Source organism: Indicator indicator, chromosome 6, assembly GCF_027791375.1.
Source record: "Indicator indicator isolate 239-I01 chromosome 6, UM_Iind_1.1, whole genome shotgun sequence".
NCBI classification, from domain to species: Eukaryota; Metazoa; Chordata; class Aves; order Piciformes; family Indicatoridae; genus Indicator; species Indicator indicator.
In genome coordinates this window covers 15,514,768-15,539,876 of record NC_072015.1, presented here as the reverse complement: position 1 = coordinate 15,539,876, position 25,109 = coordinate 15,514,768, and the positions used below count along the sequence as shown (strand labels likewise).

General features: G+C 44.7%; 1 protein-coding gene across 2 annotated transcripts in view; it reads right to left on the bottom strand.

Moving 5' to 3' along the window:
* The window catches only part of CDYL (chromodomain Y like), an 84,945-nt gene extending 78,433 nt beyond the window's left edge, over positions 1–6,512 (bottom strand). For both annotated transcript variants that reach the window (XM_054381675.1, XM_054381676.1), the window contains exon 1: positions 6,456–6,512. In XM_054381675.1, the coding sequence (XP_054237650.1) occupies positions 6,456–6,479 (24 nt within the window). In that variant the 5' untranslated portion in view covers positions 6,480–6,512. The remainder of the gene's footprint in view (positions 1–6,455) is intronic.
* Between the last annotated feature and the right edge of the window lie 18,597 nt (positions 6,513–25,109).

Below are 25,109 nucleotides of genomic sequence, written 5' to 3'. Positions count from 1 at the left end.
TGTCAGAAAAAACATATGGTACATTTAATATGAAAAATATTATGTTTTTCTCAAAAATACATAAAAAAATCCAGCAACCCTCTTTCATTGACAAATAAGCTTATCACATGGCATCCAAAACCTCAAAGGAACAGAAGTTAATAAGCAGAGACTTGTGCATCTCTTTTCACCTTGCAAATATAGACTATGGAGCTCATGCTTCCAACAGATGCTTCCAAAAGAAGAAACAAAGCTACACCTATTGAGAAGTCAGAGGGACGCAGCATCACTGACACTCTTCCAGCTACACCAAACTCCTTGAGGAACAAGAGGCTGTGGTGTATCTCATTAAGTCCCTTGTGTCCAATAATTTATCCTCATTCTAGAGGTACTGGATGCCAGCATAGTGGGAGCAACCTTCTCTGATAGTACAGGCCTGTGAATTGGAAGTAATTATTTCATAACTCCAAACACGAGTAGCACCATGCTCGCCAATCTTTGATTGACCACAAAGCTCAAGAAATTAAGCAGTCTGCTCTGAAAGGGAGAGACTATGAAGATAAGAATTATCAGAGACTCACATGCTTTGTGGATGGAGCATCTTTTCCACTTCCTCTCCCTTCCATCCCTTTTTTTTCCTGACAGACATGGACAATTCAAAGCATGTTACACAGAAAAAAAAATTATCTGTTTTCTTAATATACCTCTGACATATACAAAGGATCGCAGCATGCTGGGGGCGGGAAAGAACCTCTGGAGACCACTCAGTCCAACTCCTCTACTAAAGCAGGGTTACCCACAGCAGGTTGCTCAGGATTGTAATGTTCAGGGAAGATGGAATCTCTTCAGAGAACGACACTCCACAACCCCTCTAGGGACCCTGGTCCAGGGCTTCAGCACCCTCACAGCAAAGAATTTTTTCCTCATGTTCAGATGGAACCTCCTGGATTGCAGTTTGTGCCTACTGCCTCTTGTCCAGTTGCTAGACACTACTGAAAAGAGTGTGGCCCCACCCTCTTGTCCCCTGCCCTTTACATGTATGTACCAAAGAGTTTTGTTCCTAAACACTGCTAAACCATCTCCTTATCTGTGCACTGAGATCCTACAGAGGACTCAAGCTGAATTTCACTCTGTTGGACGTGAGTGTTTGAACTCTGGGAGCATCACGAGAGTCTTCCTGCACTAGCAGCACCCACCGACGAGAGCAGGGAGGAACCCCATGGGCTCAGGGATTTCCTCTGCTGCAACAACCAAAACCAGGCCACCAGATCTCCTCAATTCTGTCTAGAGCTCTGGTAGAGGAGAACTCAGACTGGTGAATAGCAGCGTGGCAAGAGACACGGACAAAAGCCGAGCTTCTTGCACTAAACATGGTGGCTGCATTCCTGCAGTGCTCTGGTTTCAAGGAGTGAAACATTCAGAGGGGGATGAAGAGCTAATCCCCAACTCTATTTTAAGCCAGATGTACAGTTCCTAAGGGTTGGAAGCAACACAAGCAGGTCTGATGTAAACGCTGAGTCTCATTTAGTTGGCCAGGGTTAGCCAAGCAAGTCAGTCTTTTACCTCTCTGAAACAAGCAAAAACAGCTGTGCCTCTTGTCACAGTGAAATGGGAAAGACTCGGTCATTACAGCTCAACAACTATAAGACCCCCCTTTATGAACAAGTGTCACTGATATTTAACCATCAACTCAGTAATCGGCACATCAGAAACAAGCAGAAGATAGATCCCAAGATATTTCAGATGTCCTGCAAGAGAGGTTGAATAAAACAAACCCAATTCAATGGTGGTAAAATGGTTCTTGCCCGAACAGGCAATTCTAATGAGTTGTTAATAGCAATCTTTCATCAAATAGCAGTAAGAAATCACAATAAACACCACGCTGTGGACCGTAGGGAATGGATTTACCCTTTTGGTTAACTTAGGCAAAGCAAATGTCTAAACTTTCCAGTAAGGGCACAGAAAACTTGATGATCACTGCTGTGTTACCAGGGCTGTGAGACAAGCTCGGGGTTTGAGTGTGTAATTCCCATGCAGTATCAAATTCTCCGCTAAATGACAGCATTTCTCCTTCGGTTTTCTATACTCTGTCATTTAAACAACAAGCACAGGAGCTGAGGAACAGCCCACAGGATCACTTGTTTTTGACTTGTGGCCACTGCTGCACACACAAAGCTTAAATTTTCACAGAATACATGTCTCTAGGTCTTGCTTATTAGGCAATTAAACTTGACATATAGCCTACTGCAAGGCCACAGAGCTCCAGCCAGTTGCTCCTGAAATTCATTTCAGTTTGTAATTTCACTGTGTCTGTATAATTTAATGTCAAAGGCTTTAGTTCTCAAAATAAAACCAAAAATACTGAATCATCATTGGAGCTGAAGTATCATCTTGAGAATACTGGACATCGGGATGAAAAAAATCATAGAATGGTTTGGGCTGGAAGGGATCTTCAAGGACACCTAGTTCCAACCCCATGCCATGGTCAGGGACACCTCTCACTAGACCAAGTTGCTCAAGGTCCCAACCATCCTGGCTCTGAACACTTACAGACTTGGAGCCTCCACAGCTTCTCTGGACAACCTGTTCTAATGCCTCACCATGCTCATAGGGAAGAATTTCTTCCTGATGTCTAATTTAGGTTGAGTTTCTTCCAGTTTGAAGCTACACATAGGTATTTTGCAAGACGCTTGAAAATTTTTTTTAAATAAAGGCATTTTCCATTCTACAAAATATTTTAAAATGCAAAAGTATGGACTACAGGACTTTAAATAAATTAACCTGTAATATTTTAATGGAAGTCAATTAAGTCACCTTAAAACGCGAGGTGACTATCCAACTGAAACAGCCTGCCCAGGGAGGTGGTTGAATCCCCATCTCTGGAGGTGCTTAAAAGACACAGAGATATGGTGCTGAGAGACATGGTTCAGCAGCAGACTTTAAGTTAGAGTTCGGTAATGGTTTGACTCAATGATCTTCAAGTTACAACCAAAACATTTCCACAATTCAATGAAATACAGAGCGAAGGAAAAACAAGGATGCACAAGGTACACTTTCAAAATTCACAATCACTGTTTTGCGTCTTGGTAAAAAACAGTAACTCTTAGAGGAAAGATGGAAATCTTTGGTTGTTTCATTAGATGCAAGCTCCAACGAGAACTTCAACATATTTTGACCACACTTAGTACAAAAAAAGTTATTAAATTTTAAAAGAAAGTCTTTTCTGAACTTAGCACAGCTTTAGCACTTGCCTACCAACCACCATGTGGTACTTCTGATCTGCTGGCTAACAGACATTTGTCTCAGGCAGCACTTTCATGGGATGACTTCCACATTTCATTACACTGGTCATACCAATCACCATTCATGATTACTTCAACCTCAGACATCACTGCAAGGGCCTGACAGTGGAGGTTGGGTGCTCTGACTGCAGAGAGAGCAAGCAAACATTTACTTCCAAATTGACCTTCTCAATGAGGTAGATACTTGTAATTACTCCAGTGAAGACGATGAGCAACGATCTTCCAAGAGGTAGATGCTTTATGGACTGATCTCCACCCGTTGGAAGATTTACCTGTTTACTATTGCAGTGCTTTATGAAGAAAGTAGCCCCACTATTTCTCCAAGCAGCTATACAAAGGACTTTCCCAAAGCCACAATAAAGTAGACAGCACCGATGAAGAAAGATGAGGTAAAATGTCAATGTCTATTGAAACAAAGTTTGGGGGAACTCCCCCCCAACACCACCATTTCTCAGGTTTTCCTTTACCTGCCTTGTACATCTGCTCCTCGTCAGTCCACCTCACTAACAAGTCATCACCTGAAGAACCAAATTTGCCAAAAGAAAACCAATGTTATTCACCTCACACATAGAGGTTGGCACCATTACTGCTTGTTTCACACTCCATCAAAAAAAAAAAAAAAAGTCTCCTCAAGGCTTTTCAACAAAAGCGTCATATTTTTTTCAGATCTCCTCTGAAAAAGCAGGTAGTCTTTACCACAACCTCAAAAATGGACATGAACAAATGGCGTAGAGGATATATGCTTCAGCCCAACACCGTCATCCTTACAGCCCCTCGGTGGATATCAAGGTTTGATCATTGAATTCCAAATCCCTGCCCTACGGTTCAGCTGGCTCTCTTCAGAGGTGATATCCAGAGTGAAAGAAGCAATCATCTCACAGACAACAATTGAATCCATAAAGAGTCTGTTTTCTTTAGGAAACCAAAAGGAACTTACCTTCATTTTTACTGTTTATAAGAGGACCTCCCATTTGTATTTTGGAAGAACCTTAACACAAACCAGCAGGAGCAGTTCTCATTTGTACTGTCTAACAATCACAAGTAGATTGCACACTTTTTTCAATCAAGACACAAGATCAAGAGTGAGAAGGAAAAAGAGAGGTAAAACAATGGCACTCGTTAGATTTCACACTGGATTTCAATCACAATATTCAAAGAATATCATACGCCATGATTTGCAAATAAAGTATTCAGGAACATGAAGCAAACCCCAAGTTCATAGAAGGCTTTCAATTACCTAATAGACAACATTTCAGGCCAACAGTTATGTACTTGCCAAAGTAGTGCTCACTGTATTTAAATTGTTTATGATTTTATGATTTTTCAGGCATGACTCTAAATTTCATTCCAAGACAAAACTCATAAAAAATTAGTATCAATTTAGAAAAAGAATTGCAAACAAAGCAGTCTGACCACATCCGAGTCCAAGAGCATTAACAATTTCAGCACCTCAAACAAACTTAAGACGATTAAAAGAGTTTATCTCTTCAGGTGTTTTGTGAAAGAAGCTTCCACCCAATGGACATCACAAGCTGCCCACCCAGTGAGGACAGCCACGTTCAACAGATCACTGAGCCTTTCATACAAGTCAACACTTCCAACACTATCTATGACAACCAAAAGTAGTGAGAATGGCCGCTCTTAACCTCAGTCAACTCTCCAGCAAACATATTCTTTCTGGTCTTTTTTGTGTCTATCAAAACCAACATCCCATCATTCATCTTTGATCAAACACAGTGACACACAAAGAGCGAGTATCAGCCATAGCCCAGCCTCTGGGGCAAACTCCACAAACCCAACACAACTCTTCCCAAAGTCAAAGCAAGTTTTTGGCAATCGTTTCGCATGCAGGTCGTTTCCTAAATTTCTATCCTGCTTTCAAGGATGATCCCTTCAAGATTGGCTTAAGCTACATTATGAGGATAGGGAAACTTGCCAAAGCAGCCATCCATGATTTTTCTCCTTGCGAATCTTCTAGGCTATCAGTTCAGCACCTCTGATTGTTAGTAAAAACTTGCTCACCCTTCCCTGGCTTCTCCAGCTCTGTTCACCCATGGCAGCACAAATGTAACTCCATTAAGGGGAGATACACATGCACCAACAGTACAGTAAGGCATCCTCTTCTGTCAAGTGTTCTGAAGGCTGCTTGTCTCCCTTTAACCTCAGCCTTTCAGCCTCTGGATATAAGTATTTTTTAATAAAGCAGTGCCTGCCTGCATGCACATTAACTACGATATAAAACTGTTTTTCATTTTAGGTGGCCACTTCTTTACCCAAAAGACAAGCATGGCTCTAAAACAACAGCTTTTCACTTCCAGGGATGACTTCTTGTAAAAATGAAAACAAGGAAGTTAAATCCAAGAGAACCATTATGCTTTTCAATTAAGGGCAAGGATGGGAAATCGCCACACATAAGACAGGAAATCCAAAGTTAGGCTGTTACCTTGCTCTCTTCTTCACCCCAAAACCCCTTCCTCTCCCATCAGCACCCACGCTGACCACCTCCCGAGCGGCAAGTGAAGGATGGTGTGTCAGAGCCCTAACTTTCAATCTTTTTGGCTTTCCTCACAACCTTAACCTTCGTTGGAGCACGAAGAACGGTGGAGTTTAAATTTTAATATTTTTGCATTACGGCGGCTTGCTGCATGGCCAAGGCACAGGATGGTAGCCCAGGACTTGGGTACAATGCAGGAGGAAAGCCCCTCTGCCCTGCCCCCCTGCCCGGACACATGCATTAACTCTGCTTTGCACACATTTTTGCACACACACTTCACCCTGCTCGCTCCTGGAGAAAGTGGTGGCTGTCAGCGCTGCTCCCCACCATTCGGCACCCACCCCCACCCCACTTCTCCTTCTGGAGTCAAAGTGTGGTGTGAACGTGAGGGGGGGGGAAGAAGCGCAGGCCACGGGTAACACTTTGCCGTCTCCTCCTTTCAGTCACATTTCCGTCCTCCTCCAGCAAAACTGGGGAGGGAAGGGGGGGCGGGGGGCCAGGCTGGGCGGCGGGGGGCGGACACACAGACACACAGGCAGGCGCTGGGCCCAGCGGGCAGGGGCAGCCGCAGCAAGTGTGGGTGACAAGCCCGCCGGCTCTCCCGAGAGCAACAAAAAGGCGGGTGGGGTGGGGTGGCCGGCGGGGCCGGGGGGCAGGGCCGGCGCTCGGGGGGCTGTTACCTCGTAGAGTTCCTCGGAAGCCATGCTGGGGAGCCTCACAAGGTAGAGTTGGGTGCTGGTTTGGAAAGACTTTGTTTCAGTTGGTGTCCGTGTGGCCTCCTCCTCCTCCTCTTCTCCCTCCTCCTCGTCTTCTTCTTCGTCTTCGTCGTCGTCTTCTTCTTCTTCTCCCTTTCCCTCTCCCTCTCCCTCCCCCTCCCCCTCCTCTTCTCCTTCTCCTCCTCCACCTCTTCTTCTTCTTCCTCCTCCCTGCGCGTCTCTCTCCAGCGCAACTACCAGCTTCGATCGCTAAATGCCACTGAGGTGCTGCTGGTGGCGGCGGCGGGGCTGTGCGCACGGCAGCTGCGCAACTCGCTGGCTCCCCGCTCGCTCCCGCGCCTCTCGCACGCACACAGGCGCGCCCCCGCGCCCACTCACGCTCCCTCAGGGGCGCGCTCACGCTCTAAGGCGCGTTCACACGCTCACACACCCGCGCACGGCGGCGGCGGCCCGGGCCCCGCACCCCCCGCCCCGCCGTGCCCTCGCTCGCTCCCTCCCCAGGAACACTAATCGAGCGCAGAGAGTCGGCGCCACACGCAACAACCGCTCCCGCCGCCCCCGGCACCATCGTCCTCCTCCCGCCCCAGCCCGCCTTTGATCTCCCATTGTCTGCTCAGCTGAGCCCGGCGGGGACGCGCCTGGGGGAGCGGAGAGGGTGGGCGGCGGAGTTTGGAAAGGCGAGGGTGAAGAACTGGGGCCGCGGTGGTGGTGGGGGGGCGGGCATGGACAGGAGAAGACATCGAGGGTTCGCTGAGTCCCTCGCGGTTGTGGAGCCCAGATCTGAGCCCTGCCGGATCCCAGACCCGCGCCTCCATGGTCCTGGGCAGCTCCCTATCCATTGGCCTTCTCTACCTCCATCACATCTTAACGCTCAGAATGATGGTGGAATCATAGAACCATTTTGGTTGGTGAAGACCTTTAAGATCATCAAATCCAACTGTCAAGCCAACACCACCATGCCCACTGTATCATGTTGGCATGATTTTTGAATGCTTCCAGGGATAGTGACTGCATCTGCGTGCATTTCTCCAAACTTGGTTGAATGGTTTTGCCTGAGTGTGAAGGACCCATGTCCAAATGGATCCAGATTCACATGGGAACCAAGCAGACCTCAATGCTTGATAACCTGGACGGGCTGAAAAGTTGGGTGGAGAGGAACCTCATGAAGTTCAACAAGGGCAAGTGTACCTTGGTTTTGTCCCACTCTTCAGACCTTTTCAAATCAGAAACTCCATTTTGCAGAATTTACTCTTGAAGGAGTAACTCATCCCATCTGCCTTTGTACAATGATGCCTTTAATTCACCAAGTTAATGGTTTACTATATCATGCCTTGCACAGTTCCCTTTGAAGCACCCCCAGATGATATGAGAAGAACAGGAGCAAGAGCATCTGGGGAGGAATAACTCCCTGCACTAGTACAGGTGAGGGACTGACCTGCTGGAAAGCAGCTCAGCAGAGAAGGACCTGGGAGTGCTGGTGGACAAGTTCACCATGAGCCACTAATGTGCCCTCATGGCCAAGGCCACAAATGGTCTTCTAGTGTGCATTAAGACGAATGTCAAAGGAGGTTCTTGTCCCCATCTACTCTGCCCCAGTGAGCCCAGTTGCGGGCTCCCCAGTCCAAGAGAGACTGGGAACTACAGGAGAAAGTCCAGCAGAGGCTACAAAGAAGCTCAGGAGACTGGAGCATCTCTGAAGAAGAATAGCTGAGAGACCTGGGGCTGTTTGGCTTGGAAAAGACCATATTGAGAGGAGATCTTCTCAATGCTTATCAGTAGCTAAAGGCTGGGAGGCAGGAGAACGGGACCACACTCTTTAATGGTGCCCAGTGAAAGGACAAGGGGTAACAGGCACAAACTAGAACATACAAAGTTCCATCTAAGCATGAGAAAAACTTCTTAACTTTGAGAGTGACAGAGCACTGAGGTTGCGGAGTTTCCTTCTCTGGAGAGATTCCAAACCCACCTGGACACTGTGATCTTAGGCAACCTGCTCCAGGTGACCCTCCTATAGCAGGGGAATTGGAGTAGATGATCCCCAGAGGTCCCTTCTGACATTCACCATGCTGGGATTCTGTGATTCAGTGATCATTGCTAACAGCACAGATGGGACTTACATCTTCCAAATGACTGTGTGCAAAATGGGGAAGGTCCCACCAAAGCTGCCATGGTAGGATGGGTCAACACAAAGTTGTTGACTTTCTTATGATTCCAGCTTGTTCTTGTCACTTCATATGTCATCTGGGAATGCTTCACAGGAAATTGTGCAAAGTGCTGTATAGTAAACCATTAACTTGATGAACCAAAGTTATTGTTGTGCAAAGGTAGATCTGAGGAGTTAACTCTGTCAAAAGCAAATTCTGCAAAATGGCATTTCTGATCTCAAAATAGCTGAAAGGTGGAACGAAACCAGTGTCAGGAGAGGAGACCATTGCTGGGCGTTTTTTGATCAAATTACTCATTATTTTTCCAAAGTCTTCCACAACCATTTCTGGAACACCAAGAAACTCCTCAATATTCTACTTTGATAAACAAATTTTGGACTTTTGTACAGCAGGTACCCATTCAGAAAAGGTGGTTCTGTTTGTGGGCTTTGGATGATTTATGTAGAAAGAGCTGGAGATTCCTTTCTCAGACTTGATTAACCCCTTGGTTAGAAGGGACCTCTGGACATCATCTAGTCCAACCCCCCTGCTAAAGCATGGTCACCCACAGTAGGTTGCCCATGATCACAGTGTCCAGGTGGGTGTGGAATCCCACCATGGGGAGGAGACTCCACAGCCTCTGGGCAGTCTGGTGCAGGGCTCCAGCAGCTTCAGAGCAGAGAATTATTTCCTCATGTTCAGGTGGAAAAGCGTGATTTGCTTTGTTGCCTGGACTTGTACTGATTGGCAGTATGGCACCCATTCTGCCACTGCCTACAGAAAGGTGAGATTAATCCTACTCTGGCATCTATGATCCATACTTTCTTGATCCAAGACCACTGGATAATTTAAAACTCTAGACTGGCCAAACTATGTTGACATATTAGATATGAAATACATCATCTCCCTCTGCAACCTAAGACTTTTCTTTCCTATTCTGATCCTGTTCTGTCCTCATTTTAACACTTGGGATGTAGCCCATCCTTGCGCTCTGATATGCTCTGTCATTTCTGTCCCTCTTGCTTTCCCCAAGTTTTCTTCATCTCCACCTCAGTCTCTTGTCTCATAAGTGGTCTGTGATGGATTCAATTAAAACGAATGCTCTGGAAAAGCATTTCTTGCAATCTTTATCTGTACATCCAACGCAGAGCTGTTTCCCATTTTGTGGTGTGGTCAGTTTCTAGAGTGGTCATTTCAGGCATAAAGGCAGAAAGAAGGGTTTAATTCTGTGACACACTGAGGAAAATGGGATCACCTGAAGGAACAGCAATTGGGTAAGACTCTTTACATGAAAGTCCAGAAGAAAGAGACTCTTAATTCTCCAAATTACTAAGACATTACTTTGTTGATCTGCAAAGCATTGACTTCTGGGTTAGATTAAGGCAGTAAATAACCAGTTGGAAATAACTAAAGAATGGTAATTAATACTTAGAGGTTCTTGGTAATTTACATGGATATCATCACATCTAGCCCTTTACTGGTAAGGATGGAGCTTCTTTCTCCAAAATCTTGCTGTTAAAGAACACTAGCAGATACTCCCAGGTTTCCATGTGGACTTCAACGGTAGAATCAATGTAGTATTCTGGGGTTTTTTAGCGGCCATTAATTTTTCTCCACAATCTGTCAATGAAATGAGTTGGTATTGGTATCCATCCTCTACCCATGTGGAGCTGAGACATGAAATAAATTGCATATTGTCAGAGATGCCCAGTGGTTTCTGCTATTCAATTAAAGAGGCTTAGGTTTAAATATCTCTAAGAATATAGTTATTTGTTAAGGTTTAAATAGTAGATTCTTCTTGTAACTCCAGCTGAGTATGCAACATCTTGAACTGAGTTTCCAAAGACAGACATAGAAACTGACGACTGCTATGTTTTACATGGCTTTGTATCAAATATAAGCTTTGAGACAGAAGCAGGACTAAAGGGTGACCTTGTAGGGCAAAACGTATATTTTCTGTCGAGCATTTAGAATCATAGAATCATAGAATGGTCTGGGTTGGAAGGGATCGCCAAAGGTCCTCTAGTCCACCCTCCTCTGCAGTAAGCAGGGGCATCCTCAACTCGATCAGGCTGCCCAGAGCCCTGTCAAGCCTCACTTTGAATATCTCCAGGGATGGGGCCACAACCACCTCCCTAGGCAACCTGTTCCAGTGTTCCACCATCCTCATAGCAAAGAACCTGCTCCTGACATCCAGTCTAAATCTGCTCTTCTCCAGTTTGAAGCCATTGCCCCTCATCCTATCACCACAGGCCTTTGCAAACAGTCTTTCTCCATCCTTCCCCCTTCAGGTACTGGAAGGCTGCTATTAGGTCTCCCTGGATCCTTCTCTTCTCCAGGCTAGACAACCCCAGCTCCCTCAGCCTGTCGTCTTAGCAGAGGTGTTCCAACTCCGATCATTTTCGTGGTCCTCCTCTGGACCCACTCCATCAGCTCCATGTCCTTCCTATATTTAGGGCTCCAGACCTGGACATGGTACTCCAGGTGAGGTCTCCCCAGAGCAAAGTGGCAGAATCACCTCTCTGGATCTGCTGGCAACACATCTTTTGATGCAGCCCAGGGTGTGATTTGCCTTCTGGGCTGAAAGCACACACTGTCTGTTCATGTCCAGCTTCTCATCCATCAGCACCCCCGAGTCCTTTTCCACAGGGCTGCTTTCTATCACCTCATCCCCCAGTCTGTCTTGATAGTGAGGATTGTTCTTATCTAGGAGAACCCTGCACTTGCTCTTGTTGAACCTCATGAGGTTCACCTGGGTTCACCTCCCCAGCTTGTCCAGATCCCTCTGGATGCCATCCCATACCTCTGGCATATCAACAACATCACTCAGCTTGGTGTCATCTGCAAACTTGCTGATGGTGCACTCAATGCCACTCGATTTGCTTTCCCCTTCCTGCATTCTCCTGCCTCTTTCACCTTTCTAGTTGTTCCACACATGAAACTGGAATCTTCAATACTACAACATCCATCAGTACACAGAGACACAGACAGCCCTAATCATAGGAGCTGTGCAGGGTTAGCAGAGATGAGGGTAATGTTTCTTTATGTCCACAGTACTCTCTCTCCTACAGATCCCTGATTTATTCCTAGAAGATGCTCTGTGCTTTGAATGAGTTAAAAGCTCCATGGAAGAGGCAATACGAAGACCTGATCTGAAACCACACATAGATAGTGAAGGGGTATAAGTAATACCTATCTTGAAAAAGTTTATGTTTAAAAGTCCCAGAATGGAAATCTAAAATTAACACAATCTTATTTAATCACACTGCTTGCTCTTTCAACTCACTCCACTGGTTACCAGCAAAGTTTAGATGTTTGCATCCACATCACAAAGAGTTTTATCTGCTTCCTTGAACTCCTTGGCTCTGTTCAAAGCATCAGTGTCTTACCACTGGAATGTGGCTGCCCTTGCCTTGGAGAGGATGAGAACTGGTTTATAACTCAACTAAGAAAACAAAATCCTAGCTTAATAGTTGGTTTGGGATGGGAGCACGGAGTGAAGCTGAAGGATAATTTTATCTTTACAGCATACTTTAAAGGGCTGCTCAGCCATGACAATTTGCTCATTCTTGTAGTCTTTGTGGTCAATCTCTTTTCTGTGGTGCCCAGCAACAGAACAAGGGGCAGCAGTCACAAACTGGAATACAGGAGGTTCCATCTGAACAGGAGGAAAAAATTCTTTCCTGTGAGGGTGCCAGAGCCCTCCACCAAGCTGCCTTTCAACACTGGGAAGGGAAAGCAAAATGTCTAGCTTGATTCATCACTGGAGTGCAGATTTGACTGTGGATTCAATATAGTCTGAACAAAAATGATGTTTTCTTCTGTAAAGGGGAGCAAAAGGTAAGTAATCTTTAGCGAGAAAATGAATGTGTTTTCCTGGAGGTGGTTTATGAACAGTTCCTTCTTGGGGAACTATGTTCATGTCAGTACCTGGTTTAGAATTAGTGTGACAGAGTGGAAGAGGAACTGGTCTGAAAGCCTTTCATTTGGTTTCCTTATCTTTCTCTGAAGTCAATGGGCATATTCCCATGGAAGCAGACAGAGTGGGCACCTCAGCAGCATGCGGGTGTCCAAGGGGCAGCTTTCCAACCCAGGATTCAGCCTAACTCTTAGTTATATTGAATTTTAATATTGACTTTGACTGGGTACAATGGCCTTTGAGGAAATTGATGCTCTAGTCATAGTGTCATAAAAATGGGATTTTTTTGGGTAGAAAAGGATGTAGGAATTCTTCACTTGGTTTTGATGCCACTCTTCTGTGCTGCCACACTTTATTTCATGTGGTTTAGACTAGGTAGTAGAAATAAATTCTTTACAGTAAGGGTGTTGAGACACTGGAGCAGGTTGCCCAGGGATATTGTGGATGCCCCCTCCTGGGAGGTGTTCAGTCTAGTAGGATTCGTCCCTGCTAATGGCAAGGGGGTTGGAATTAGAACTTTAAGGTCCCTTCCAACACAAACCATTCTGTGACTCTAGGATGGTTATTCTGGAAACTGGCTTATTCCTGGTACCAGGGAATGTATCTCCCCAAAATGTGGAAAAAACCGACCCAACCCCCAAACACCTAAGTCTGAAGGATTTATTAATTCAGAGGTAATGCTGGGGATAACCCAGTGGAGAAGCACTACAATGGTTCCAGTTTTCTAAAGTCACTTAATTCTCCAGTTAATCCAGGATGTCATTGACTTTAGTCTTACATTGGGATCTGCAGGTGCTGATGTGCCATAGAAGCTTCAAGAACATTCCTCAGGTGGCTACAGCAGGGGTGGTCACACATGATGGAGTCTTTCTCCTCACAGGAGCAGTGCCCATATGTTAGTAGCCACATACACTCACTGCTTCTCATCCAGTTTCCTTAAAATTTTAATTTTTCAAATAAACCAAGGTGGAGCAGCATAGATCTGTTTGCCGGCTTGTTTCTTCTTGGCTAACAGACAGCTTCTCTGTGCAATATTAGTGTTACCTAGCTCAGATTTGTAGCTCATGAGTAAAATGGTAGGTAGAATTTGTGGTAATCAATCTCTTAAATATTAAGTGGGATTTTTTGTTACAAATCAAAAATTGCACCCTGGCAATTGCTCATAAACTGGTATTTCGTCTTCAGACCATTGTAAGGGAGATGCCTTTGAAACAGGAATAACCCTGCAGTGGAGGGAAGCTTCTCAGAACAGGTGCATGGGGTTTAGCAGCCAGGTTTACTAAGATTCCTGACCACAAAGCCACAACAATTAGAGGGCTTTCCCCCCCCTTGTTAGAAGGACAAAACCCTCAAAATGAACTAATGACAGTTGATCAATGAGCCCTGGATGTTTTCAGCACCAGATTGGACAGGACTCTGAGCAGCCTGGTCTAGTGGAAGACGCCTCTGCCCATAGCAGGTGTGTTGGAACTAGATGATCTTGAAGGTCCCTTCCAACCCAAACAATTCTATGATTCTGTGACTCTATGATTCTATGGTAAATTGTCTGTATGGTTTAGTGCATTGACTGCTGTTCTCTAGATGAATCGATGACCATTGGCAATAATTGTGGTGATATGAAAGATAAAACAGTGCTGTGGCTTCTTGAGACTTACTCAGCACTGCCATTGGAAATAAATTAATTTCCTAGGGATGGACCACGACAGCATGATCCTTTAACATATACCCTTAAGTCAACACAAGTGCTCCTCTTGAGTCCATTTAGAGATGGATGTTTTGCAGCTGAGAATGGGTCTGAAATTGCAGATTCATGCCATTTTCGTCTTTTCAGGTAGACCCCACTAACAAAGGCCGGCACATGCCTTGTTGTTTAGGCTGGCAGGACTGGAACAGAAGGCTTTATTCCAGAAGTTCACCCGTATTAGGATAGGGTGAATTCCACTGGATTTGCTCTGCTAAATTGTAGCAGCTTCTGGCTGGTGATATTTTGGTATCATTACTTGGGTTTTGCTGTCAATAGACAAGGGTAACTCATTACTAAACACTACCAGGTTTTGTCATCAAGCCTCTATGTCTGCTTGAGCTGTGGTCATTGTTCTCACACAAGGAGATCGTGTTTTAGCAGGGCAAGGATATGTTTCTATCATTTTTTCTCCAGCAAAGCAATGAGGAATGAAAGTAGTCTAAAGTCATGCCTAATCCAGCTGAAAACCAACCAACCATATCAGTGTATTTATGTCACATTGATTCACTGAAATCCCCAGAATGATCACTGCTGTAGTTTGGAAGGAAGTCTTTCTGCTGAAAGCTCCCTACATCTGCCTTTCTTAATCTTACCCTTAGATCACTCTGAGCAGAAAGGAAAAGAAGTGAGCAAAGGAGATAAGAGGATACTCCAATGAATACATCCTCAAGAAGTCAATCAGCTGTCAAGTTGTATTGTTGGCACATACCAATAATGAGAAACTACAAAAGCTATTCAGAGAAGCACATATTTTTCCTGAACATTGTTCTGGGGAAGAAACCAACCAACCACAAACTGAATCTTTTCAGGTGAAATATTCTTTTCAAGAATTCTTCAGGAGGCTTATAATGCAAAGTTGTAATAGAGGTGGTTTAAACTCAGCAAAGATAACAATGTGGAGTATTGTGCCCAGTTGTGTAATCTCCAGTTCAAGAGAGACAGGGTACTACTGGAAAGAGTCCATAGGAGGCTATGAAGATGCTGAGGGGACTGGGGAAGTATTTGAAGAATATTTATGGAAGTTTGAAAACCCAACATTGCAATTGCTGGCTGTATCTTTTGAACCTAATAACTTGATTGCAATAGCTCAAGGTTCAGATGAGATAAAGACTTAAGAGTAATAGCTTCAAAAGCCATTAGAGCTACTGAATATTGTTTCTGTGTATGGAAGCAGTTTTAAAGTGCAAGAAAGGGTTTTCCATCCCTACAAAGACTGGAACATTGGCACTTCCCAGGGCAATAGCTTATTACTCAACGCCCAGCGGAAAGGCAAGGAAAAAACACCATGTCAACCATCCAAAATGTATCAGAAATCAGTTCTGTTTCTATTAAAACTACATAGGTCCAGAGCAAAGAACAGTGACTGTTCATCTCCCAGGCTATGTTCAGAGGATATGTGATGTGGAACACGTCAAGGAAACTGGAGATGGCATCACAAAGGAAACTTCCCTGCTTCAGCATGAAATAGGAGAAACCAAGGGCTCAGAGCCTGCCTCAAATCCTATTCTTTGCACTAGTTGTTTTTGAAAGATATTGAAGAAAATCATCAATAAATTGAATATAATAAGAAAAAAACCCAGGGGTTTGTGTTTAGTGGATATGCTTCATCAGTTAGGTGATGAAACTCTCATCAACTTCAAAGTGTCAAAGTTTTATAAAGCCAGTTGTAAGAGTCGGCAAACATAATTTTGCTAAAGAGAAGTATTCAGTCTTGGACATGTATATGTAGTCAAGGGGTAATAAACTCCTGAATGTTTGGGGGTTGTTTTGCAGAGAGTTTTAAGTGTAAGAGCAGACAGCAGAGTTAGTATCAGCTTTTACCAGAATCCTAACACGTCATTTTCAGCATTACAGGAGTGACTTCACCTCTGGCTTGTCTCTGGCTTGTCTGATCCTGGCCCTGTGCTCGTGTGCAGTCTTGCTTTTCTTCTCAGTCAGGAGGCAAGCGCTATCTTGTATACTCCAGTGCCTATTGCCCTGCGGATCCGACTGTTTTCAGGCACCTGTTTCTCTTTTGATATTGACTAACAGCTCCCTTAAAAGAAGGTATCTTTATCAAGCAGTTGGAGTAAAATATGAGAGAAAAGGGGGTTTAGAAACACCAAAGAGCCTGAGCACATATATAGTTCAACATTGGTTAAGATCCAGCTGGAACTAATCCACTTCAGAGGAATATGCAGGAATAACACAGTCATGCTGATAGTCATCAAATGGCTTCTAACAATTCTCCTGCCACCCCCAAGGATATGCAACCTCTAACAACTGACATCATCTACTCTGAAAAAGTATCTCAGCTCAAATAATCTGTTTTACAAGAATGAGTTTTAAAAACAGTGAGAATATTGATGGAAATGCTACTTCATCGTGAAATACTCTCATCCAGACACAGGTGTACCTATCTATCACCTGGCGGGGCATGATTATGCACTTCAGGACCTGAAAGATACATGTCTGGTGCCTTATGTATCGTACAGAAAAGTCATATTAAGGACAGATCCAAATACAGCAAGAGAAATTATTCAAAGGCACACCCACATTTGTCACAGTCGCATTCCTATTAGATTGTGTAAGAGGAAAACAATATCTGGCAAAAATAAAATAAACAGAGGCACATGAATGAAGGAGAAGTGGTTACAATGCTTTTATGTTTATCTGATAGTTTAAGGTCACTTAAAATTTGTGTTTAGTGCTATAAGAGAAATATCTCGTAAAACAAAGAGGAGGACAGCAGGAAGTATGTTCTCAACAGAGATGAAACAATGCAGTAGCTATTGATGATTAATATTTTTTTTTTCAGAAATACGATTTCCACTTTATTTATTCTGTTCCACGGAAGTATTTGCTAGCTTTCATCATGGGTTCTTTCTCAGTAACATGAAATAAAATTATGTTCCTGATGAAGAAAACATAGCAGTGAGCACGGGAAGTGTGGTTTTTTTGCTGTCCAACTGGTTGAGAATTTTCAAATATGTCAGCTAATCTGGGATCTCAGGGGAGGGACAGGGAATGGACAGGAGGACAGAAGAATTTATGAAGGTGGCAATTAATAATAATCTCCTGTGCTATTCCTCACACTGAAAAATACTTACATCAGTGTTGGCACAGCTGTTGGGATCCTTGGATTCTGAGGAGCTGCCCAAGGTAAGAGTTTGTTTCACATTTTAGGACACAAAGAGAAGAATTTTTGTTTTCATAGGAACATAAACCTTAAGGCAAGCACCTATGCATATACACAGATTTCCCCCTTCGCTATAAAGAGACTTCAACATGGAAACTAAATCTCTGCTGATCCAAGTTTGCTTCTAATTACATCTTATTGGGGAATTACAAATGTTTTGGGGGGAAGTAAACCCAATAAGTGCTACATGGATATTGTTTCAGAAAACAAACCTATGCCTGAAAAGAGGGAAATGTGAGGTCCTGGCTGTTAAGTGTCCATTAAGGTCAAGGTTGGTAAGAAATGTACATCGCTAATCAATCAGTGATATAATTGATTTCTGAGTATTCAACCAATGGACAAAATCTACAAGATCAGCAACTGTGCTTAAAATAAGTCTTGTAATTTCTTGGGTGATGATTTCCCCCCTTTTTTATCACCTTGTCTTCTTTGGAACTAATGCTGAGTTCCTGTCATTTGTGAAACAAATCCTGTCATTGTTTAAATTTATGGTCTTTGTTTAAATCTGTTCTCATCTCTCTTCTGCATGCACCAGGATCAAGTGAATGGATCTTGCCACCTTGGACTTCTGGTGGGCAGACTTTGGCCTGTTTCAGAGACAGATTGACAGAGTCCCTTGGAAGGCAGTCCTGAAGGGCCAAGGAGTCCAGGAAGGTTGGACACTGCTCAAGAAGGATGTCTTAAAGTCACAGGAACAAGCTGTCTCCATGTGCTGAAAGACAAGTCAGCAGGGAAGAAGGCTAGCCCAGCTGGGTAGAGAGATCTGGTTGCTGTTTAGGGAGAAAAGGAGAGTCTGTGGTTGTTTGAAGAAGGAGCAGGCCACTTGGGAGGACTACAACATTGTCTTGAGGCTATACAGGGGGAAAATTAGAAAGGCCAAGCCCAAGTGGAAATTAATTTGGCTTCAGCTGTTGAAGAGAACAGAAAATCCTTCTACAAATATGTTAGCAACAAAAGAAGGACTAAGGAGAATCTCTGTCCTTTGTTGGATTCAGGGGAGAACATAGTGGTCAAGAATGAGGAAAAGGCTGAGGTACTCAATACCTTCTTTGCTCGGTTCCTAGTAGTAAGACCACTTGTGCACTGGATACCCAGCTCCCTGAGCTGGAAGGTAGGGATGGAGAGCAGAATGAAGCCCCCATAATCCAAGTGGAGGTGGTTAGTGCCCTGCTGCAACATTTATAAATACACAGGTCTGTGGGGCTGGATGGCATACACCCCAGGGTACTGAGGGAGCTGGTGGAAGTGCTCACCAAGCCACTTTCCATCATTTACCAGCAGTCCTGGCTAAGTGGGGATGTCTCAGCTGACTGAATATTGGCAAATGTGATGTCCATCTACAAGAAGAGCCAGAAAGAGGACCCAGGCAACCACAGACCTGTCAGTCTGACCTTGGTGCTGGTAAGGTCATGGAAGAGATCATCTTGATTGTCATTACACAGCATGTTCAGGACAAGCAGCTGATCAGGCGCAGTCAGCGTGGGTTCAAGAAGGGCAAGTCCTGCTTGACCGACCTGATCTTCTGCAACAAGGTGACCTACTTAGTGGATGAAGGAAAGACTGTTGATGTTGTTTATCTGGGCTTTCATAAACCCTTTTGACACTGTTTCCTACATCATCCTCTTGGAAAGATTGGCTGCCTGTGGCTTGGATGGGTGGATGCTTTTGCTGGGATAAAAACTGACTGGATGGCCAGGCCCAAAGTGTGGTGGTAAATAGAGTTAAATCCAGTTGGTGTCTCAGTTTTAGGGCCAGTCTTGTTTAATGTCTTCATGAATGATGTGGATGAGGAGATTGAGCTGACCCTTTAGTAAATTTGCAGGTGCACTAAATTGGGTGAGAGTATTGATCTGCTTGAAAATAGGAAGGCTCTGCAAAGGGATCTACACAGGCTGGGTAGATGGCCTGAGGTCAGTTGTAACGAGGTAAAATGCTGGGTGCTGCACCTGGTTCACAAAAACCCTATGCAACACTACAGGCTTGGGGCAGAGTGGCCGGAAAGTTCACCAGCAGAAAAGAGCCTGGGAGTGCTGGTCAACAGCTATCTGAACATGAGCCAGTGTGTTCCCAGGTGGCCAAGGAAGTCAACAGCATCCTGGCTTGTATCAGGAATACTGTGGCCAGCAGGAGAGGGGAAGTGATCGTGCCCCTTTACTCAGCACTATGGAGGTCACACCTCAAATACTGTGTTCAGTTTTAGGCCACTCGCTACAAGAAAGACATTGAGGTGCTGGAACATGTCCAAAGAATGGCAGCAAAGCTGGTGAAGGATCATTGCTCTCTACAGCTATGTAAAAGGAGGTTGTAGTGAGGTGGGGATTGGTCTCTTCTCCCTAGAATGAGAGAATATGGCCTTAAGTTGTGCCAGGAGAGGTTTAGCTTGGATATTAGGAAAGATTTTGTTACTGAAAGAGTGGTCAGTCACTGGAACAGGCTGCCCAGGGTGGTAGTGGAGTCACCATCCCTGGAGGTGTTCAAAAACATATAGGCACGGCACGTCTGGACATGGTTTAATGGCCATGGTGCTACTGAGTTGACAGATGGACTCAGTGATCTTAGAGGTCTTTTCCAAACAAAGCAATTCTGTGTTTCTGTGATTCCTATAGGAGTCCCATTATAGAATCATAGAATCACAGAATTGTCAGGGTTGGAAGGGACCTCAGTCATCCAGTTACAACCCCTTGCCAAGGGCAGGGACACTTTCCACTAGGTCAGGTTGCCCAGAGCCACATCCAGCCTGGCCTTAAAAACCTCCAGGGATGGGGTTTCCACCACCTCCCTGAGCAACCTGTTCCAGTGTCTCACCACCCTTAAGGTGAAGAACTTCTTCCTAACATCTAATCTAAATCTACCCTCCTCTAGCTTGGATCCATTTCCCTAGTCCTATCCCTACATGACACCCTAAAAAGTCCCTCACCAACTTCCTTGTAAGCCCCTTGAGATACTGAAAGGCCACAATAAGGTCTCCTTGGAGCCTTCTCTTCTCCAGACTGAATAGTCCCAACTCTCTCAGTCTGTCCTCACAGGAGAGGTGCTCCAGCCCTCTGATCATCCTCATGGCCCTTCTCTGGACACGTTCCAGCATGTCCATATCCCTCTTGTAATAGGGGCTCCAGAACTGGATGCAGTACTCCAGGTGGGGTCTCACAAGAGTGGTGTAGAGGGGAGAATCACCTCCCTCAACCTGCTGGCCACACTTCTCTTGATGCAGCCCAGGATCTGGTTGGCTTTCTGGGCTGCAAGTGTACACTGGTGGCTCATATTGAGCTTCTCATACTGAGCTCTCACCAGCACCTCCAAGTTCTTTTCTTCAGGGCTGCTCTCCAGCCAGTCACTGTCCAGCCTATATCAGTGCCTGGAATTGCCCCAACCCAGATGCAGGACCCTGCACTTGGTCTTGTTGAACCTCATGAGGCTGGCATGAGCCCACTTCTCCAGCCTGACAAGGTCCCTCTGGATGGATCCCTTCCCTTCAGTGTGTCTGCTGCACCACACAGCTTGGTGTCATTGGTGATCTTGCTGAGGGTGCTCTCAATGCCACTGTCCATGTCACCAACAAAGATGTTGAACAAGACTGGTCCTAGGACTGATCCATGAGGGACTTCACTTGTCACTGGCCTCCATGTGAACATGGAGCCATTGACAGCCACTCTTTGGGTACAGCCATCAAGCCAGTTCTTTATCCACCGAGTGGTCCATCCATCAAACCCAGACTTTACCATCTTGGAGATCAGGATTTTTTGTGGGCCAGTGTCAAAGGCTTTGCTCAGGTCCCCTATTGATATTGTGACCTTATCATAGAAGGCCTCCAGGTTTGTCAGGCAGGATTTGCCCTTGGTGAAGCCATGTTGATTGTACAATCACCTCTTTGTTATTCTTCTGCCTCAGCAGTGCCTCCAGGAGGATCTGCCCCATGATCTTACAGAGGTGAGACTGACTGGCCTGTAGTTCCCTGGGTCATCCTTCTTTTCCTTTTTGAAAATGGGGGCTATATTTCCCCTTTTCCAGGCAATGGGGACTTCCCCAGACTGCCATGACTTTTGCAATATAATAGAGAGTAGTTTAGTGACCTCAGCCGCCAGTTCCCTCAGTACCCGTGGGTGTATCCCATCAGGTCCCATGGATTTGTACGCTCTCAAGTTCTTCAGATGGTCACAAACTTGATCTTCACTTACAATGGGCAGTTCCTTCTTCCAGCCCCTGCCATTATCTTCTGTGATTTTGGGAGTGTGGCTGGAGCCCTTGTCAGTGAAGACTGAGGTAAAGAAGTCCTTGAGAATCTCAGCCTTCTCCATGTCACTTGTCACCAGTTCACCTGTTTCCCTTCTGAGGTGGCCCACACCTTCCCTAGTCTTCCTTTTGCCATTAATGTACCTATAGAAACTTCTGCTATTCCCCTTGGTCTCCCTGGTTAGACTTAATTCTAACTTAGCTTTTCTAACCAGGTCTCTTGCTGCTCGGACAGCTTCCTTATATACCCCCCCCCCTCCATTCTAGATGTCATAGAATCACAAAATCAACCAGGTTGGAAAAGACTTCAGAGATCATCAAGTCCAACCTAATGGCCTTCCACTCCTTGTACAGTTTCTTTTGTTGTGACAGTGTGTATAGGAGCTCCTTGTTCATCCAGGCAAGTCTCCTGCTGTCCTCTTTGTCAGTATACTTTGCTCCCGGGCACAGAAAAGGTGATCCTTGAATATGGGCTGTCTATCCTGGGCCCCCCCTTCTCTCTAGGGCTTTGTCTCACGATACTTTGGCTAGCAGATCCCTGAAGCAATCAAAGTCTGCATGACCCATCCAGGGTCATATGTTTGGAATACATCCTCCTAGATGCTGTAAGGATCTTAAATTCTAGTGCATCATGGTCACTGCAGCCAAGGCTGTCCCTGAACCTGACCTGGTATTGGTCACCAGCCTTTCCCTGTTGGTGAGAACAAGGTCCAGCATAGCACCTTTCCAACAGCACCAGTTCCAGAGCCATGAATCGACCCATTGTCTCCTCCTGTGCTTCCATCCATCACTGATGTCAGGGGGATGGAGAACACAACTTGAGCTCCTGATCCCTTTACCAGTTGCCCCAAGGCCCTGAAATCTCTTTGAACTGATTATGAGCCTCTCATTGCTACATCATCACTACCCACCTGAAAGACCAAAAGTGGGTAATAATCTCAAGGCCTCACAAGGGTAGGAAGTTTTCCTATGATGTCCTTTACCTGGGCACCAGGGAGACAACATTAGAATTGACAGAGCTACTTAGAGATAGAAAATGGACTCAGGTGGGTCAGCTTTGACTTCTACTTAGACATGATCAGTCCCAGTCAGATTTCATTTATAGTAGGCTTCTCAGGCAATTTTAAGTTTTGCAGACCTCACTGGCTCCTCAAGGTGACATTTTGTTTCCTGGGTTTTGCAACTGGCCGTTAGTCTCCTTTAAATTGCATGAAATTTACTTTATCTTTTCAATCCAAAGAGAAAGTGCTGTTGTTGTTGTTGCTCTTATTCTATGGAGAACAAAAGTTGTATTTTTCCAACTGTGATTTGAGGGATAAAAGTTTCAGATAGTTCTTCCTATTCACTCTACTCTGAGGTCTCTTAACAGGTGATAGCTGTTCCAACCTCAGTGTCACAATTCAGGACTTGCTACCTTGGAAGCCCATGCTGCTGCCACATTATTTTGCTCAGAAAGCATGTTTTAATTTAGTTTAACTTGTAACTGCAGGTAGGTTAGAGTACAGGGGAGTTGTCCTGCTGGAAAGCATCTCTAAGGAGAGGGATGTGTGAGTGCTGGTGTATGTGAAGTTTAATATGAGCCAGCACTGTGTGTCCTCATGGCCAAGAAGACAAATGGTCTCCTGTGGTGCATTAAAAAACAGTATGACCAGCAGGTTGAAGGAGATTCTTCTCCCTCTAATCTGCCCTAGTGAGGCCACATTTGGAATACTGTGTTCAGTTCTGGGTTCCCTAGTTCAAGAGAGACAGGAAACTACTGGAGAGAGTCTAATGAAGGCTATGAAGATGCTAAAGGCACTGAAGCATCTCTCTGAGAAAGAAAGGCTGAGGGACCTGGGATTATTTAGCCTGGAGAATAGCAGACTGAGAGAGGATCGATAGCTAAAGGGTGGGGGCAAGAGGATGGAACCAGACTCTTTTCAGTTGTGCCCAGTGGCAGGACAAAGCACAAACTAGAAAAAAGGAAGTTTCACCTAAACATAAAGTAAAAACTTTTTTGCTGTGAGGATGCTGAAGTAGTGGATCAGGCTGCCCAGAGAGGTTATGCAGTCTTTTTCACAGGAGAGATTCCAAACCCTCCTGAACATTGTGATCCTGGGTAACCTGCTGTGGGTGACCCTGCTTTAGCAGGGGAGTTGGGCTAGATGATGCCCAGAAGTCCCTTCCAACCCCCACCACACTGGGATTCTGGAACATATATGTTGTTCTTTATACAAACCTAGCCAAAGAATTAATTGTTAAAAACTTCCTTTCAAATCCAACTGGCAGAAGTCATTTGTTACTAAGGCTCCTTTCACACTATTCTTTTTATGCTTTTGCTATATAGGGACTCGAGAAACACATAGCAGAAATTCCCCTCATTTCCACGATACCACTATGGGAAAAAAATATACAAACAGCTTAAAATTATTCCATCATACATATGATCAACCTCACAACTGCAAAAAGAAGTCATCCCACGCATCAATCTTCTTGGCTTTGGTGATATCAAAGGGAGAAGAGCCTCTTCTTGTCTGTGCTAGTCTAAAGACAACCCCTTATGTCAGGCCCAACTGATTTGTGCCACTAGCTCGTTCAGCATTTTGCTCTGAGCCAGGCTTTGGCCATCATGATAGTACTGCCATCACCTAGCAGTCCCTCTGATGAAACAAGGTCTAACCTACCAGTGCCAGCATCCTGATAATTCTCAAAAATCAATTCTGCAAATAGAGCTGCCAGTCTACTGCAGTCAGACTCACTTTAATCAGGTACACGATCTCCAGGTGGATACACCTGTACAAATGAAACGTCTCTGAGTCTGTTGATTGTGAATTTAATCACCAAAGCAAAGTCCACTTCCTATAAAGGCAGAGTCATTCGGTGATTGTGCTCACCTTTTCAAGTCTTACATATTTTCCCTGGTCAACTATTAAAAACTTATTAATATTTCTAAAATTCAAACAAATCCTAAGCAGAGCAGCAAGAGCTCTACATGTGAAATTTCATGTAATTAATATGATAGCTATTTAAATAAGCTGGCTACTACTGACTTCTCCCTCAGAGTGAAAAGGAAAGTACTGTTGCATTACTTGTAGTGGTACAGAGACATTAGAATTAATACAATTTAAAAAGTTCTTTTTGATTTGCCTCAAGGTGCCAATAAGCAACCTCAGGGAATATTCAAGCATCTTTGGTGTGTTTAGAGTTTTATAGCAAGAGAACTATGTGATGTAAGTGCCTTTCTTTGCACCTTTTCAGCTACATTACCTTTACTTGGCCTGCTTATACATGAAAAATCCACTCATCTCTCTCTCCAAATTTTCTCAGCCTCTCTAAAATATTTTTGTTACAGAAAGTTGGTTCCTGTTACTTCAGTTAGTAACAGTCAGTATTAGTAAGCTAACCACCTCCATATGGTCCACCA